General features: G+C 44.2%; 1 protein-coding gene across 1 annotated transcript; it reads right to left on the bottom strand.

Annotated features, from left to right (window-relative positions):
• Window positions 1-481: 481 nt before the first annotated feature.
• arhgef2b (rho/rac guanine nucleotide exchange factor (GEF) 2b) lies at window positions 482-19981 on the bottom strand. Its single transcript, XM_079739121.1, has 22 exons — window positions 19715-19981; window positions 14899-15061; window positions 14053-14120; window positions 13808-13871; window positions 13203-13335; window positions 12952-13055; window positions 12336-12479; window positions 11202-11452; window positions 10810-10935; window positions 10485-10602; window positions 9972-10220; window positions 8067-8143; window positions 6897-7069; window positions 5751-5818; window positions 5114-5305; window positions 4832-4921; window positions 4691-4740; window positions 4543-4584; window positions 3546-3596; window positions 3058-3372; window positions 2180-2345; window positions 482-1706 (listed from the first exon to the last, which is right to left on the bottom strand). Exons 1-22 carry the CDS (start codon window positions 19778-19780, stop codon window positions 1651-1653), a joined length of 2766 nt encoding a protein of 921 aa, XP_079595247.1. The 5' UTR covers window positions 19781-19981; the 3' UTR covers window positions 482-1650.
• Window positions 19982-20146: the final 165 nt, after the last annotated feature.

Genomic DNA, 20146 nt, shown 5'->3' with positions numbered 1-20146 from the left:
AACCTCCTTTTCACAAGATATGTTGGGCCGGATCATGATCAACGTTTCCTTTAATGACACCGAAGCAGCTAAGGCTCACCACACACACACACATTGCTCCTTTCCTCGCGCTGCCTGACTACGGCGCCTGCTTGAAGCCCGAGTGATCAAGCTTCATCACAAGGACGTTATTCCAGAGGACCCTTGATGTCCGCTCCCCATCATGGCTGATATGCAGGTGAGCCTAGTATGTAACCCATGGGATTTCAATCTATAGCGAAATAAATCGAATAAATACATTTAACGTAGCTTTTTCTAGAATGAAGTAGTGGTATGAGTATAACTACACTATAAATAGGCGGGTGCATGGCGTATTTAAAGGGAGCCCTAAGGGAAGGTAATGCAGATAGTTAAAGATATGAAACCCCGTTAGTACATTAAGACGAGTTGTTGCTGAAAACATACACAATGACCATTCCAGACGTGTATCAATACATTAGATTTATAAAGAGCACACAGATAATGTAGATCGACTTGCAATAATTATCAGCAATATTACAGTAAAACATTTACAGTTTCTTTTGATAAATGATCAAAATGTATACAGACAATTCCTTCAGCTTGTAAAAGACAGCATTAGAGATTAAACAATCATAAGATCCAGCACTGTGGTCATCATTATCTAACTAGTACAGTAACCTTCAGTATAAAGCTACATTAAATAGGATTGATCATAAAACATACAAATATCTTCATTGGGAAGGGCTAGTACCCCTCACCCTTCTAGTCAGCAGGCTTCAGTTCCAACAGCCAATGTATATAGCCCTTCTTCATAAAGATAAGCATCATCCTCTTTCTAAAGATGTACAGGCAGTTATGGATAAAGCATGTTGAACCCAGCCCTCTTCAAGGGGTTCTTGATGGCTAGATGTTTTAACTTGACAGGGATGAGCTCTTGTTGAACTATCTGCAGAGGCAAAGCGTGTTCTTAAAGTAATATACAGATAAAGAATTGCCTCCAAACTGCTATACCTTAAGGTGACCAGATTTCTGAAATGAACGCTAATACATTTAGCCTATTCTTATCATCGAAAATGTAGTCCTCTAGCAAAGTATTGTGCAGTGAAGGCCAAATGGTTTACTATGATGTTTTTAAGCTTTGGTAAAACACCCCGAAAGAAGCCAAACTAGGCCACTCAAATAAGGAATGGTTCTATGTTGCATTGATAGCCTATTATTCATGATCGGTCATTACTACTTATGGTATCAAGTTGATAGATATACCCCTGCTTAGTGAGCTGGTTTCACAGCCTATGAGAGGGACACGGCACTAGTTACCAACTGTCCCAAAATGAGTATATATATATTTATAGAATCTTTTTATTTTTTAAGGGGTCATTACCCTGTTTAAAAGCCCCCAGAAATGGGGACGGTCCATTAAAAACGGGGATGTCTGTCACCCTACCATACCGACACATAATACCTGTGTTGATAGTGGCTAACAGATCAAACCCCTAGCTTAATACATTATTACAACATTCTGCTTCCTGAAGCAGCAACTTTGTCAACTGATAGTTGTTGACTTAGTGTGTGTGTGTGTGTGTGAGTGTGAGAGAGAGAGAGAGAGAGAGAGAGAGATATAAATGTAATACGAAACATCTGGATCTGCCTTCAAGTGGACATGGTTTCATGACCACACTCGCTCTCTTCAGGAATATCTTGGAGATCTGGAAGAAAAAAGCCGTCACTAAACACCAGCTAGTCATAACTAAACACCAGCTGGCCATCAATAAACATCTACATCAGTCACTCAATGATATTCATTGTTACACATTATTTTAGTGTGATAGAATTGTTATATACTATATTTGTAGAAATAATTGGAAATTATTTGACAATTTGTCATGTATTACGGATCTCATCACTGTTGGTCGGGTTAAGGCTGAACTCAACAAATCATCCCCTCTCTGATTGGTTCGGTAAAACATCTTGCCCATCAATAGCAGGTGTGTGACATTCAACACTTTGGGTTCCTTTTTTCAAAAAATCTTCAAAATCTCTAATCATACCCACTGCACCATAAATCGTAGTCAGGGCTGACCCTCACTATATAGTCTAGGCAGTAGAATGGAACCAGTGGAACCAGTAGAATGGAACCATCAGTCCTTTACCAGGCTATCGGTAGTTAAGCCACACCCACCTCTGGGGCTGTCAGAACGGGGGGAGATCCGGACCACATCTGGCTCCTCGTCCTCCTCGCTGACTTCCTGGATCGGACCGTCTAATTGGTCCACAGCTTCCTGGCTGGCCAATGGGGCGACGGTGGGGATATCAATGTCACTGCAGCTCTTCCTCCGAGAAGCCTTCTGCAGAGAAACGGTACACACAAAAAGATACAAAACAACCTGCGTTAGGGTTTAACCAGTCCCATACAAACTAGCGTTAGGGCTAACTAACCCTGTACCAAACAACTAGTTAGGGCCAACTTACCCCATACAAAACAAGCAGCGTTAGTGCTAACTAACCCTGTACCAAACAACTAGTTAGGGCCAACTTACCCCATACAAAACAAGCAGCGTTAGTGCTAACTATCCCCATACAAACAACTAGCATTAGGGCTAACGAACCCCATACAAACAACTAACATTAGGGCTAACTAACCCCATACAAACAACTAGCATTAGGGCTAACGAACCCCATACAAACAACTAACATTAGGGCTAACTAACCCCATACAAACAACTAGCATTAGGGCTAACGAACCCCATACAAACAACTTACATTAGGGCTAACTAACCCCATACAAACAACTAGCATTAGGGCTAACTAACCCCATACAAACAACTAGCATTAGGGCTAGCTAACCCCATACAAACAACTAGCATTAGGGCTAACTAACCCCATACAAACAACTAGCATTAGGGCTAACTAACCCTATACAAACAACTAGCATTAGGGCTAACTAACCCCATACAAACAACTAACCCCAGGACTATTCTACCTGGGCTTTGATTAGGGTCGGGGTTATTGTACCTCTGGTTAGGATCAGGGTCATTCTACCTTCAGTGCATCACCCACCTCTCCCTTGTTGCCGTGGCCCTTGCCCCGGTTCCTGCGGTGGCCCTTGGGCACCATCTCTTTGAGCTGCTTCTCGGCCTGGGCCCGGGCCTTCTCGCTCTCCCCCAGCTGGCCCTCCAGGGGCTTCAGCCGGGCCACCTCTTCCTGGAGGAGCGCCAGCTGCCTCCGCATCATGGCGGCTTCGCCAGCGTCCAGCCCGGTGTCTTTGGACACCGAGCGGGAGAGACGGGGCACAACGGTCCCAGCGGACAGAGCGGAGGCCGGACCCCCGGGGACACACAGCTCCAGCGCCGAGTCCTGGCAGATCACCGCCGCCTGGAGCAGGGATCAATGAACGACAAGGGTCAACCAAATGCAATCAGATTCAAATGATTGCATATTTTTATATTAGGTTGTGAACCCCGGGTTAGCTATGGTTGGTAGGAAGGGAGGTCGGTAGGGGGGTGGAGAAGCAGGGAGAGGGGAAGTGAGTGGTTATCTTCACAAACCTGAAGTGCATGGAGCGTAGTGCTGAGGCTGACCAGGCGTTGACATACTTCCTGAAAAAAACACATAAGAAGCTTGAGGCTGGATAGGTTAAGGGTTAGACAGTGGCTGAATCTGATCAGACAGGGTTAGACAGTGGCTGAATCTGATCAGACAGGGATAGACAGTGGCTGAATCTGATCAGACAGGGATAGACAGTGGCTGAATCTGATCAGACAGGGATAGACAGTGGCTGAATCTGATCAGACAGGGATAGGGTTAGACAGTGACTGAATCTGTTCAATCAGTGTGAGGGTTAGACAGTGACTGAATCTGTTCAATCAGTGTGAGGGTTAGACAGTGACTGAATCTGTTCAATCAGTGTAAGGGTTAGAGAGTGACTGAATCTGTTCAATCAGTGTAAGGGTTAGACAGTGACTGAATCTGTTCAATCAGTGTAAGGGTTAGAGAGTGACTGAATCTGTTCAATCAGTGTAAGGGTTAGACAGTGACTGAATCTGTTCAGACAGGGTAAGGGTTAGACAGTGACTGAATCTGTTCAATCAGTGTAAGGGTTAGACTGACTGAATCTGTTCAGACAGGGTAAGGGTTAGACAGTGACTGAATCTGTTCAATCAGTGTAAGGGTTAGACTGACTGAATCTGTTCAATCAGTGTAAGGGTTAGACTGACTGAATCTGTTCAGACAGGGTAAGGGTTAGACTGACTGAATCTGTTCAATCAGTGTAAGGGTTAGTCAGTGACTGAATCTGTTCAGCCAGTATAAGGGTTAGACAGTGACTGTATCTATTGAGCCACTATGGGCCTGTTTGGAGGGACCTCTCCTTCAAAGAGTGCCTCAAAATGGAGTTGCAGGGAGAAGAGACGGTCATAGGAGTGGGTCAAACACTACCCTTACCCCTAACACTCCTTTGAAATGTAGTGTGTCCTGAAACCAGAGAGCATATCTGAAGGGATATGACCAAATAATAATAATAATAATTAAAAAAATGTATCTCACCTCGTTCATCCCTCCATCTTGAAACCGGTTTCCGTTGGTGTCCTATGAGGACACAGTTTGATATTTACTTAGAACAGGAAGTGAGGTCATGGCTTTAAGTACTTAAAACAAGTGAGGTCATGGCTGGACTGGTTAAAGATTGCCTCACCTCAGACATGTGACTGCTGAACTCATACGATCCATTTAAGGCAGGGTCTCCTGCTCACAAGGGGAGATGGGTCTATTTTAATATGTATTCAAAACTTTGTTGAAATAGTACTACTTCAAAGGATTTGAGGTCAATACTCACGGTTTGGTGAGCACGGGTGGTCCTGGTTGCCGTTGGCGATGCTGCATGTTAACGACTGCGACCCCAACAATAACTCAGTCAGTCGGTCAACTGAGGGAGAAAAATATTATTTTAAACAGTGAATCAGCATTTTTCTATCACATAGCTAACCCTAATGGTCATTATTACCGTTCAGAAAAGAGAAACCAAGATGAACCAATCAGAACAGAGACACAGGCATAGGAACCAATCAGAACAGAGACACAGGCATAGGAACCAATCAGACCAGAGAAGCAGCCGTACCTTCAGAGATGGCGTCGGTGAGGCGTTTCTCAGCGTGGGGTGCGTGGGGCGTGTCCAGGCGGAACAGGTTCCGGGTGTTGGAGGAATTTGGGCTCTTCTCCCCCGATTTGGTGAGCTCCGCCAGGTCTGAGAACAGAGTGACCCTCTCCTGCAGGAGCTCCAGCACCTCCCTGTCCTTCTGCTGGATGTCCGCTGTGGAGGAGGTGCAGCCCATTAGCCCTGAGTTATCAACCCCTACCGACGAGCACACATTCACCTTTAGCTCCTCCTGTACCCATCACTAAAACATGGAAGGAGGATGAGAGGGGAGAGGGGGGAGGATGAGAGGATGGGAATAAGGAGAGGGGGTTGAGAGGAGGAGATGGAGAAGGGATGGGGGGGGGGAGGATGGGAATTAGGAGAAGGGTGAGAGGAGGCGATGGAGAAGGAGGTAGAGGGGGAGAGGGGTGGAGGAGGAGAGGATGGGAATTAGGAGAGGGGATGAGATTAGGAGATGGAGAAGGAGGTAGGGGAGGATGAGAGGACGGGAATAAGGAGAGGAGGAGATGACGGAGGAGAAGGAAAGGAAGAAAGGAGGATAAGAAAGAGTTGGACGGTGAGAAGGAGGCAGAGAGGAGGAGCAGGATGAGAGGAGCACCTCTCAGTCGCCGCAGTAAGGCCTTATCCTCTGTCTCAATCAGGGGGAACTCCTCTCGAGACGGACACCTACACAGACAGATGGACAGACAGAGGTTTAGATATACATATATACTCCTCTTGGGACCTTAGTTTAACTAAAAGAAAAAAAGCAGAATGCAGAAAACCAAAAGACAATACACGACAGTAGAACCGAGAGCCGAAACTGGGCAAAGAGTTCGGCAGCAGTGTTCGGTTCTTCACAGGCATAATCAACGTGTAAAACAGCCTGTCATGGTGTTATGACCGAACCCTGATGGTTGTGGTTGTTATGATAGTAGTGATAGTAGTGATAATCATGATAGTTATGAGAGGTAGTAGTTGTGATGGTTGTGAAAGTTATGGCAGTCGTGCTAGTTTGATATTGGTGATAGTTGTGGTATTTGTGATAGTTATGACAGTCGTGACAGTCGTGATCGTTTTGATGGTTGTGATAGTTATGTGTTAGTTTTGATGTTGGTGGTAGTTGTGAAATTGGTGATAGTTGTGATATTGGTGATTGTGATATTGGTGATAGTGTTGATAGTTGTGGTATTGGTGATAGTTTTGATATTAATGATAGTTTGGATATTGGTGATAGTTGTGGTATTGGTGATAGTTGTGATATTGTTAATAGTTGTGATATTGGTGATAGTTGTGGTATTGGTGATAGTTGTGATATTGTTAATAGTTGTGGTCTTGGTGATATTGGTGATAGTTGTGGTATTTGTGATAGTTGTGATATTGTTGATAGTTGTGGTCTTGGTGATATTGGTGATAGTTGTGATATTGTTAATAGTTGTGATATTGGTGATATTGGTGATAGTTGTGGTATTGGTGATAGTTGTGATATTGTTAATAGTTGTGGTCTTGGTGATATTGGTGATAGTTGTGGTATTTGTGATAGTTGTGATATTGTTGATAGTTGTGGTCTTGGTGATATTGGTGATAGTTGTGATATTGTTAATAGTTGTGATATTGGTGATATTGGTGATAGTTGTGGTATTGGTGATAGTTGTGATATTGTTAATAGTTGTGGTCTTGGTGATATTGGTGATAGTTGTGGTATTTGTGATAGTTGTGATATTGTTGATAGTTGGGGTCTTGGTGATATTGGTTATAGCCATACCTGAGGACAGTCTGCTGTATGAGGGTCATCCAGTGTTTGCGGTCCTCCTTCGATGCTGCGTAGAGCTCGTACATCTCTGGGGGGGCGGAGTCACTGATCACAAACATCCCCCGCTCCTGATTGGCTATGTCCCTGACGATCAGCTTGTTCAGGGAAACCACAGAGGGCTTGTCCTGGATACACACACACACACACACACACACACACACATACACACACACACACACACACACGTTTACACACTTCAATGTGGAATTCATGAGATTCAATATAACACACGTCAGCGTCGGAGTCTGTCCCGTTTTGAGGTGCTCCTGGTTCCCCTCCGGCTTCAGGGATTGGCTCCAAACACACCGTTTAGGGAGGGGCTTAACAGACTGTTTACACTAGAGGGAGGAGTTGGAGAGGAGGAGGTAATGAGGAGGAGGTGGAGAGGAGGAGGTAATGAGGAGGTTTATAGGAGACACTGTAGAGAAGGAGGTGGGGAGGAGGAGATAATGAGGAGGTTTATAGGAGACACTAGAGAAGGAGGTGGAGAGGAGGAGATAATGAGGAGGTTTATAGGAGACACTGGAGAAGGAGGTGGGGAGGAGGAGATAATGAGGAGGTTTATAGGAGACACTGGAGAAGGAGGTGGGGAGGAGGAGATAATGAGGAGGTTTATAGGAGACACTAGAGAAGGAGGTGGAGAGGAGGAGATAATGAGGAGGTTTATAGGAGACACTGGAGAAGGAGGTGGAGAGGAGGAGATAATGAGGAGGAGGTGGAGAGGAGGAGGTAATGAGGAGGTTTATAGGAGACACTGTAGAGAAGGAGGTGAGGAGGAGGGGGTAATGAGGAGGAGGTGTGGAGGAGGAGCTAGTGGGGAGGAGGTGTGGAGGAGGAGCTAGTGGGGAGGAGGTGTGGAGGAGGAGCTACTGGGTAGGAAGTGTGGAGGAGGAGCTAGTGGGTAGAAGGTGTGGAGGAGGAGGTAGTGAGTAATAGGTGTAGGAGGTGTGGAGGAGGAGGTAGTGAGTAATAGGTGTAGGAGGTGTGGAGGAGGAGGTAGTGAGTAATAGGTGGAGGAGGTGTGGAGGAGGAGGTAGTGAGTAATAGGTGTAGGAGGTGTGGAGGAGGAGGTAGTGAGTAATAGGTGGAGGAGGTGTGGAGGAGGTGCTGAGGAGGACTGACCAGCGAGGGGAAGGTAAACCTCTGGTCTTTGTCCTGGAGGAAGACGAGGATATCAGACATCAGCAGAACCTGCACATCTGAACACAGGGATAGTTAGTTTGTTAGAGTTAAAATGGCTAGTTCGGATTAACACCTACTCTCGGGTTAACCCGTTCACACACAGACAGATGGAGGGGTAGGGTTCCGAGACTTCATCAAACTCTAATCCTACCCCCTTACTATAAAACTATCACTTAACTCTAATCCTACCCCCCAACTCTAATTCTCACACTAACTCTAAAACCACCCCCTAACTCTAATCTTACCCTGTAAAACTAAGTCTAACACTAACTCTACCACGACCCCCTAACTCTAATTTTACCCCCTAACTCTAAGGTTAACACTAACTCTAAAGCGACCCCCTAACTCTAATCCTACTAACTCTAAAGCGACCCCCTAACTCTAATCTGACTAACTCTAAAATGACCCCCTAACTCTAATCCTACTAACTCTAAGGTTAACTCTAAGGTTAACACTAACTCTAAAACGACCCCCTAACTCTAATCCTACTAACTCTAAGGTTAACACTAACTCTAAAGCGACCCCCTAACTCTAATCCTACTAACTCTAAGGTTAACACTAACTCTAAAACGACCCCCTAACTCTAATCCTACTAACTCTAAGGTTAACACTAACTCTAAAGCGACCCCCTAACTCTAATCCTACTAACTCTAAGGTTAACTCTAAGGTTAACACTAACTCTAAAGCAACCCCCTAACTCTAATACTACTAACGCTAAGGTAAAGACTAACTCTAAAGCGACCCCCTAACTCTAATCCTACTAACTCTAAGGTTAACCATAACTCTAAAGCGACCCCCTAACTCTAATCCTACTAACTCTAAGGTAAACACTAACTCTAAAGCGACCCCCTAACTCTAATCCTACTAACTCTAAGGTTAACACTAACCTTAAAGCAACCCCCTAACTCTAATCCGACTAACTCTAAGGTTAACTCTAAGGTTAACACTAACTCTAAAGCGACCCCCTAACTCTAATCCTACTAACTCTAAGGTTAACCCTAAGGTTAACACTAACTCTAAAGCGACCCCCTAACTCTAATCCTACTAACTCTAAGGTTAACTCTAAGGTTAACTCTAACTCTAAAGCAGCATTACTCATTGCGCGGCTCGCAAGCCACATGCGGCTCGCCAAGCCTCTATTTGCGGCTCGCATGGCGGTAAAAATATACAGTGATATGATCATGCAGTGAATACAGATATTTAAAAAAACAATACAAACAATTATTTAAAAAATAAATCAACAGCGGCATTAAAAGGTGGAAATATAGCCTTGTCTAGAAAATATTTTTAAACTTGCTCGGCTCTACGCTGACAGCGGGGTTGCCAGATTGGCGGTTTTCCTGCATAACAGGAGAGAATGTGCTCTTTGGATGGACTTATTCTTATTAACTTATTCTTCAATAGCTTCCATGTTATGTGACCCAGTGTCTCCACATTATTCCAGAAAATAGCACACAGTCACACAAGTCTTAATTTTCCTCTCAAAGTGCACCAGATTGATGCATTCCAGGTTAAAAGGTACCAAATTTTCTTCCGGGGGAGAATGCCCCCGGACCCCGCTAAGGACCAGGTTCCCTTCACAGTTTCACAAAATTCTGTGGGAAACACTGCTTCAGGGAGGACATATTATTAAGCAGGTATACTTATTTATGACTGGAGTTATAGCTTTTGATACTTTGCGGTAAAAATGGCTCTCCTGTTGACGTCGTCCTGTCAGTGCGGCGCTCCTGAAAAAAATAGTGAATACCACTGCTCTAAAGCGACCCCCTAACTCTAACCTTACCCTCTGACCCTAACCCTCCCCCCTAACCTGAGGCCCACCTCCCAGTCTGACCCTCGGGGTACCTTTCATGCGGGAGCCCTGGATCTTCCAGAGGAGGTTCCCATCGTGCACCAGCCTCCTGCGGAGCAGTTCTCCTCCTCTGAACACGCCTCCTCCGCTGACCTCCGTCTGGGCCCGGGGGTCCAGCCTGGCCTGGATCTCCTGCAGGCGCTGGGTCCGCTCCAGCTCCAGAACCTCCTGGTCCACTGACTTGATCAGGTCCTTCAGCAGCCTCAGCGCGGTGCTCAGAGACTGCACCTCTTCCTCGTTCCCTGGGGAGGTGAGGAGGAGGCCATTAGCAGGGACACCAGGTTAGACGCTATGGTATGGGTTAGGGGCCGTGGACAGGTTGTAGGGATGGGGTAGGGGTTAGGGGCCGTGGACAGGTTGTAGGGTTGGGGTAGGGGTAAGGGGCCGTGGACAGGTTGTAGGGTTGGGGTAGGGGTTAGGGGCCGTTGACAGGTTGTAGGGTTGGGGTAGGGGTTAGGACAATGTAAGGTTGGGGGCAGGAAGGTATTTGGGTTAGGGTTAGTTACCCTTGGTGTTGTCTAAGATCCTCTGTATCAGGACGGGGTACTTGGTGATCCTTTGAGTTACGAGGAGAATGCATTCCTGGATCCCATGACGACGTAGCAGAGGACCTCGTGTCACTTTCTGTTTATTAAAGACAGATGGAGTCAACACACATCGTAACCATGGGAACCTCAAACCAAGCTTCCATATGTCAACCAGGTGTCAGATTTCAACAAGAACAGTGCCATACTGTACTTTTACAACAGTACTAGTGTATGTAGTACAGTGATTATCTCTATATATCTAGAGGTGGTGGTTATTAACTAGGGTAGAAGCAGCAGTATTTACCCGAACAAAGTGCTGGAACCTCTTGTCCCTGGCTAGCAGCTCCTTGTAAAGCTTCACGGCTTTGGGATGACGACTGCAGAACTCAGAATAAACCTTCCGGATATCTTCTGCACTCTGACCTGAAAACTATGCACATCCAAACACACACACACATACACACAGACACACCACACACACACACACACACACACACACATTCATACGAATATATATCAAACATATGAAAAATACACAGAATAGGGTGTTATGTGTGTATAGGGTGGGTGTGGTCGTGTATATTTTGAGTGCCAGTAGTGTGTTTGGAGTGGGTGTGGTGTATATTTTGAGTGCCAGTAGTGTGTTTGGAGTGGGTGTAGCAATGTTGGGTGTTGGCGTTCCATGTGTGTAGCAACCTGATTAAGCAGGAGATCTCCCAGCTGCTGGATGTTGAAGTTGGTGGGGCTCCCAGGGGCCAGGGATTCTGTCCTTCTGGTCATCATCAGGGCCAGGAAGGCCTGGTGGAGCCCCAGCAGCTGGTCCAGACAGGGGAAGACCGCGTGTACCACCCCCGGCTCCAGCAGTACCTCCTCCAGCATGCCCCGGCGGTACACCCCCTCCATGATACGCAGTGTCCGCACGTGATGGAACTCTGTCTGAATGAGCTCTGGAGGAACGGAAAAGGGTCAAACACTGGGGACAAGATCACATCTACAACACAATCCCCGCACGCCCCACTCCTACAGTCTACTCGAATCATCATGCCAAACGTTACATCCTGTTTACAGCACTGAAGGGGCAACCAACATCCTGTTTACAGCGACCACCATCCTGTTGGCAGCAACCTCCTTCCTATTTATACAACCAACATCCTGTTTACAGCGCTGAAGAGGCAACCAACATCCTGTTTACAGCGCTGAAGAGGCAACCAACATCCTGTTTACAACACTGAAGAGGCAACCAACATCCTGTGTACAACAAACAACATCCTGTTTACACCAGTAAAGGGATGACCAACATCCTGTATAGGCAAGGCAAGGCAACTTTATTAATAATAGAGTTTATGTATACACAACCATCATCCTGTTTACAGTACTAAAGAGATGACCAACATCCTGTATACACAAACCATCGTCCTGTTTACAGTACTCAAGGGAGGGGCTACACTGAGTTTCATGAGAACATCCAGAAAAACCAACCAGGTAGAGAAACAGTGTGATGACAGCAGGGCCATCCCATGGTTAACTACCGACTAGCTAGATAGATAGATTATAATGAATTAACTAACCAAACTAACCACACACTATTAGAAGAGGCTAAAGCTGGAAATAAGTAGCGTAGAAATAATATTACACTCATTCAATCAAAGCAATATATAGAAATTACATTGATTGAAAGTAGTATAGAAATAATATTATAAACTTTCAATCAAAGCAATATATAGAAATTACATTGATTGAAAGTAGTGTAGAAATAATATCACACACTTTCAATCAAAGCAATATATAGAAATTAAATTGGACCAGTATTTTGGTAAAATGTAAACTCACCGTAGATGACGTCTTGCCGTTTGATGACGTCTTTACGTTGACTCTGAAGGAAGCTGTGGTCCACCGCTACACTCCAGCTGTCTGTAGACACACACCCGCCCTCCTCCTGTAGATCCTCCAGCAGAGAGGAGTAGTACATCTCCCCTGTTGGCCAGGAGTGACAGTGATAATACTGTTACTATATGACTATACGTGTGTTTATGTATATATATATATATATATGATATATTATAGATGCAAATATTACAATATAAAGAATATTTTACACCACGTACATATAGATACTATATATATATACAATACGATATGAACATCCATTAGAAATGTACAGTTTATATATGCAATGCAGGGTCCTCCCAGAACAATGTAATAGTGAACACGCACACTATTCTGGATAATGGATCACCAAATACTATAAAGAAATAACATCCTCACTGGAGTCTACCTATCACCACAATTACCAGCCTGTAATTATGAGTAGGTAGAGCCCTTATATATTTTGCCGTTGTCTAAACTACTAAAAAACATTTAAATAGGTGTTTAAACAAGGGCTGGGTGAGTGGGAGTAAAATAAGTGCTGTATTTGATAAATTACAAATGCATGTCGATGTGTTACCCTCGTCTGTCAGTGACTCCAGGGACATGGCTCGGTTTCTGAAGTTCAGGGAGTCGCTGGACTGAGACAGAATCCTCCTCAGACCTACAGGAGAGTCCTCACAACTACGCACACACACATACACACACACACACCAACAGTGTCAATAATAAATATTATTGAATATAATATAATATAGTGTAATAAAATAATACAAATAATAATGATCATCATTTCATCTATATCATCGTTTGGTTTCATAAAGATCTCACCCTGCGATGTTATTGGTGGAAACGCTCTTGGCCAATGAGAGTCCAGACCTCACTCTCCTTGAGCCCAGTAGCGATGCGCGCAGGCTGTCGGACGGGTAGATGGCAGAGCTCGGTCGCTCCTTCATCAACGGAGCTGAAGAGAGAGGAGAGGCTTACTGAAACGGTTCACACTGGCCACTAGGGGCAGCAGACACTACCCATCATGGTTACGGAAATAATATCAGCTGATTTGTTTGCCATGAGGCAATAATTAAGAAAATACAATGAACACATTGTAACATTTTATTTATGGTAGCTTTCTGTCTACTTTTCTGATTTGATTCTGATTCTGTTCTTTTGTGATTTGTTTGTCTTCATCGATTCATTTTACGCTGTCAGATTCTGATGTGGTGCATTTATTTATTAATCATTGTATGTCTAAATATACCAAAAGGAGGAATATGTACATAATGTATTCATTGACAAAAAGGATCTATTATTTAGTTGAACCAGCAGCATAACAGCAGAACAAAATCGATGCTATGTTTACAAGCATATAAATATGATATAGGTAAGGCAAATCCTCTCCATTGGTATTGCACACAACCGGGTTTGGTTTGACTTACTCTTGTTCCTGAGTGTTACATTCTGCAGAGCTGAGCTGTTCCTGACTAAGGCCAACTTCTGCAGCTGCAAAACATAATACAACACATTCATATCAGCTGCAACCTTCACCTTCTGCTATCTATAGCTATTATGTTACATAATAAATTAAACATAATATAACTTACATTATTATTTACCATCTTGACACTGCTAGTTATATTATATTATTATTCTAGTTGATATGAATAATAATCTTATTTTTTACCTTTTGCTTCATCTTGACGCAGGTAGCCAGTGTGTCTCGACAGCGATTATGAATGGTGACGTTACAGGCTGTAAGAGAGACAGACAGTTAGTGAGGGAGTCAGACAGGCAGAGAGAGAGACCGGCTGGGAGACAGGGTGAGAGACAGGGTGAGAGACGGACAGACAGATAGAGAGACAGGGTGAGTGACAGGGTGAGAGACGGACAGACAGGCTGTGAGACAGAAAGACAGGGTGAGGGACAGATGAGAGACAGGGTGAGTGACAGGGTGAGAGACGGACAGACAGATAGAGAGACAGGGCGAGTGACAGGCTGAGAGACGGACAGACAGATAGAGAGACAGGGTGAGTGACAGGGTGAGAGACGGACAGACAGGCTGTGAGACAGAAACAGAGACGGATGGGTCAGTTTAGTTAGAGTGAGTGGATTTAGTATTTTCAGTAGGGTTCATGTTGGTAGGGTTGGTAGGGTCTGTTTTGTTAGTGTTAGTAGTGTGAGTGGGTTAGTATGGTTGGTAGGGTTAATGTTGGTAGAGTTAATGTTGGTAGGGTCTGTTAGGTTAGTGTTAGTAAGTTAGTGGGGTTAGTATGGTCAGTGTTAGTAGGGCAGTCGGCCATTTTGCCCGTTCCACAGAGTGCTATGGGGTAGGGATGGGGTTGAAACAGGGCTTCACGGTTAGCAGAGTCGGTGTCAGCAGGGTTATTGTGGTAGCACTGTGGGTCTTTGTTAGTCTAATATCTGAAAACTACACAGGAACTTCCTGTTTTATGGTTTGGCCGACACCCTGTCACTTCCTGGTCTCTGCTCTGCAGCTCCCACACACACACACTCCCCCACGGAGACTTACTCGGACAGCTCAGAGCTTCCTTGGCGGTGATGCTACGGTTGCAGGCGGAGCAGAGTGTGGTGGCGGACACGGTGAGGGAGGTGAAGAGGTGGCCGTTGCTGTAGCGTGCCTCCCGCTCCCTTGCTTCCTTCTCTCGCTCCTTCATTCTCTCCTTCTCTTTGTTCTGGAAAACAATGAACAGTCAGTACAAAGGACCACTACCTAGCCCCTAGCACACTTGCTACCTAGACTTGTATCCAGACCAGTCCGGAGGTAGTTAGCAGTACTGACTCACAGTTGGTAGTAGCAACTACCTAGACGGTTCTCTACCATACTAACTCGTGGAATAGTCTCACCATACTAACTAACTAGGGTAGTCTCTGTACTAACTACCTAGACAGGTCTCACTAAACTACCTAGACTAGTTTCACCATATTAGTACCTAGACTAGTCTCACCATACTTACTACCTATTCTCGCCGTACCTACTACCTAGACTAGTCTCGGCATACTAACTATCTAGTCTCACCATACTCACTAACTACATTGACAAGTCTCAACACTATTAACTACCTAGTCTCACATACTAACTACTTTGACAAGTCTCAACACTATTAACTACCTGGTCTCACATACTTACTAAATAGACAAGGCTCAACACGATTACTTGCATGGTATTACTCCACCGTACTAACTTTTTGTATCCCATAGCAGTACTGTTGCCCTACTTGGCGGCCAGAAGTTAGTGTTTTTGAGGCAGCTGTGTCAAGTGATAACGGACACCATGAGAAAATAATCCAAACAATGATACTCTTTATCCTGACAGTGCTGGCCCATAGACAAGAGAAGAGCCCTAACCTCCCCTAGAGCCAACAGTACTAGAGAGGCTGTCAACGCACATAGGAAACAGAAGTGAATAACAAGCGGAGTTCATGAGATGAGGTCATCATGAGATGATGAGCTAATAGTTAATTCCATTATGCTTGTAAATGTGCTGTAGATGTAATAAGTTAGTATTTTAATAGTTAGTAAAAAAAAAAGCCACCCATCAGATTTTACAGAGTTACATGTGAGAATATCTGTTGGAGTTAACTGGGCCTGCCTTTGAATGAGCTGATTACAATATTAGACTACTTCCTGCACCTCTCTGTCCAATGTCCATCTCTTTCCTGATTGGTTCCGTGAAACTTGCCTATGAATCACAGGTGTGTGAAATGCAACACTACTTAATGGAGGAAAAACATAGGGAGGGAGCGGTTAGGGAGGGTGCGTTTCGGTTGTTCAGTTACAAGATCTGGCTCTCTTCTGTCCACTCTCTTTCCTCAAACATTACCTGTAGTAGCTGCTGTAGGTAAGTATTGAGATTTGTCAAGAGAGAGAGAGCAGAATATTTTAACAGATATTCTCGAATTTCCTTCACTAGTAGCTGACGGGTGGCTGTCATTTCCCACAAATCCTCCTTGCAGCTCCTCAATCTGACCAAGAGCACCGTTAACGAGTTAATGAAAAAATCATGAGCTCAACAGTTAACGAGATGATGTGTAGCTGTCCGTTACGTGCATATCCGTTGTTCTTTGCAGCGTCACATGTTAATAATCACAACCTCCATCATGTTGCCATAGTGAAGTTCCACTTCCTCCAAGTTGCAGTATTGATCATACACACTTCCCCCCATGTTGCCATAGCGATGATATACAAAACAACTGTCATGTTGCCATAGTGATGATATATAACCTGTCCTTTATGTTTTCAATGTGATGATATGCAACACTAGTACCATCGGGTTGCCATAGTGATGATATATGATATATATGCAACACTAGTACCATCGGGTTGCCATAGTGATGATATACAACACTACTGTCAAGTTGCCAAAGTGATGATATGCAACACTTGCATCATGTTGCCAGAGTGATCATATACAACAGTTCCATTGCAACGGGTTAAGTCAAGCAGGCCTGGGGTTTCGGCATTTTAGGGCCCAAAGGCCACATGGAAGGGCAGCAAAGCCATTGAGTAAAATACAAAGATTTTTAGTCCAAGGACATTGCTGCACCATCTTGCTGCACAATTTAATAAACATGTCTGAAAAAATACATTGCTGTTTTCTATAATTGGTGGGGGCTTTTTGGTCTACTCCATAAACGAATTCAAGGGTCATGTCTGGACTCAAAACTGATTCCGTTTTGATACAGTATGATGACTGATTTACATAATGTTGTCATGTTTCAGTGAAAGAGTAATGGTGTGTTCCTGAATCCTAGAACGCCAGACTTCCGAGTAGAAAGTCGAAGATTTCCCAGCTTTCTTGCGGCATTTCTCGAAGGCACGCCCCCTTTTTGTCTTTTCATCTTTCGAAAATCTGAGAGTAGACCGAGAGCAGTGATGATGCTCTCAATAAAATGGCTGTGCCCGTGAAGAGATTTTTCTTTTTGTATTTGTACCACGTAGGTCATTTTAATGTCGATTTTAAATGCTCTTACACACTTGATTACATTGCTACTTTATTCCGGTCACCAATTTATACATTGCATGGTCTTGCTGTGCGTGCAATACAATGTAAAGTTGTGTTGATTGTTTTCAGGCTGGTTTGCTAAAGAGGCTAATGCAGCTAACAATAAACGGCAAGCCAATTTTATGCCACAATCACAAAGACGAACAGGAACGCTATGACCAAAAGTGACGTCAAACGTGCAACTCGGCTGGCGTCCGAGGATTCAGGAACACACCATAAGCCTTACATAATATCGAGGTGAATTGCACTTCAATGCAGTATATTATTCTAATGAATGTATTCATAACGTGGTTCCTTTGGATTAAGGTTATTCATATGGGGATGTTTTTGGTCCGTTGTTTGTCAATAGGTAACGAGAGTTCAATGGGTTGGATTATTATCCTTCCCTGCTTTGAAGGTGTAGGCCTACGCCCTTGCCCCCACTACATACACACTTCATGTAACGTACAAAATTAAAACCTTTATTTACACAAATAAAAGTCTACACAGCTACGCCATAAAAATCTAAACAAATGAAGGATTGGATAGTAAACCACGACCCACTCTCTGGCCGTGGCAAACCATCGCCTCCTGTAGCCATGGCCACAACTTGACAAACCTTCCATAGAATCATTACACTGGATTAACCTCAACGGGGGTTTGTATCAATAGTCATCAGTGCTTGCCATTGTCAATGTCAAAACCGTACCAGATGGACAATCAAAGTCAAGGAGAAAACTGGATTTCAGTACCTGCTTTTGTATCACGGTTTACATGCCTGGAGTTTGAGAGTGACGATCTATAATAAGTCCCTAATGTTTTTCTTTCTCAGTGCTTCAAAATAATATGTGGAAGAATACCTGTACATATTGTAATACATTTTAATTTGACAGTAGGTACGGAAAAAGACACTTAAGGTCCCAAACCCTAATCTCACCTAGGGCACCAAAATGATTAGAACCGGCCCTGCTGGGATTGTTCTTCTAGCCAAAGGGGCCAGCACCTGCATTTGCTCCGTTCGTAGGATAAATCACAACCGACTGAAAATAAAATGTTTTGTATTCAGCAGGTGCACTAATTGCAGTCTCGTGGCTGGTTATCGTACGGAGCCCCGGAGGTGACAAAAATATTATTTTTTATTATAAATTATAGCCAAAACCAATATTAACGAAATACTAATTTGTGGCCTTGAAATACTTATTACATGGCCTCGGAAAAAACGCCTTCCGTGGCCACAAATAATTTTTAAAAAAAATCCTATAAGAAATCCTCTATGTCACCTCTGAGGCTCCGTAGAAATATAAATAAATAATCAAAATAAACGTAAATGTCACCATAGCCACGTGGATGTCCGCATACGCGCTGGCGCCGACTCTGACGCGGAATGTGGGCTCATGTTATTGGACAACGTAATATAAATTGTATTTTACTATTTTTACAATGAGGGATTGTTGGCTTTAGCAAATAGAAAAAGTCCACCTCCAATGCAATGCTGTCTGTTTTTTAACTGAATGATAAATATCCTGAGGAGATGAAACTGATGCTGGTTCACTTGGCAGTAGTCATTTTGTTGTTTCTGTGGGTTATCCTTAAAACCATTGGTTCTAAACAGCAAGCACGATGGCACAGTAGCCAATAAATAAAGAAAGGTTTGACTATTGCCATATTTTTATGGCAATATATACATCAATCCCAGTATATTGTATGTTGTACATAGCCTAACACACACACCGCAACACTCCACACTAAGATCATACAATATCCCCGCATGCAATACTCCCGCATGCAAATAACTGTGTGTCTTCGTGACAGAGTAGCCCGAAGCGCTTCGAGAAACGTTGTTTTAGAAACTATCTAGAAACGGTCATCTACCCTTCCGAGTCTCTCTCTCATCACCAGCACAGCGGCTGATCACCCCCTCCCTCGGGCACTCCATCTGTGTGTGTGCGTGCGTGTATGCAAGTGTGTGTGTGCGTGTGTGTGTCTGCCTTTCGTCTCGGACAAAGCGGAGCGCCTCCCTCTTGCCACGCTGCAGACTGCATGTGCGCTCTGCGGTAGATTTTCTTGAAAGCGCTAAAACAGATAACCGGTATAGGCGGCGTACACAAAAGGCACATATAAGTAGCGTAGTTGTAGACCCAGACCTCCTAGTTTTATGAGTAACGTTATGTTGGGCGTCGGGAGATGTAACCGTAACGGGGGCTCGATAAACCTTAAACCGGAAAGACAATAAAACACGCGCTTTAGAATAACGGCTCCTTGTACATTAAGTGAGAAAGTGGCCCCTGTGAAAACCATTTAATTTCATAAGATATTTGTATTGTCTCAACTTTGAGACACTCACCCTTGAATTGATTTCCTTCATCCTCTCTTGACGAGTTTTCAGCAGCGGTTCTATGACACGGGACATTACCGAGTATCTACAGATCCTTTATTCTTCACCGGGCTGAACTTAGGGCGAGCCACCGCGGAAAACGTGCTCCTGCTCCGTTAATATCTTTCAGGCTGAGGAGAAAAGTGACGATTTGATTAAAAAACGAAGATAATCGATCCGGGGGCCTATTTTATTATTATTTCTTCCTCTTTTCTGCGCGCGGAGACCGGAGACTTCACCAGGGTCAACATTGAGAAGGGGGAGGGGCAACACCTTAAGTCCCACCCCCCGGGCCCATTTCCAAATGATAGACAGGCACAGCTCCTATCTATCACCAATCACAATGCGGAGCCCCTTTCAATAGTAAACGTCTGTAGACGCGCCTTCCCCATAAATTGGAAG

Source organism: Pollachius pollachius (assembly GCF_949987615.1).
Source record: "Pollachius pollachius genome assembly, chromosome: 1".
NCBI classification, from domain to species: Eukaryota; Metazoa; Chordata; class Actinopteri; order Gadiformes; family Gadidae; genus Pollachius; species Pollachius pollachius.
Note: the sequence above shows the minus strand (reverse complement) of the source record. Positions and strands in the feature narration are given on the sequence as shown.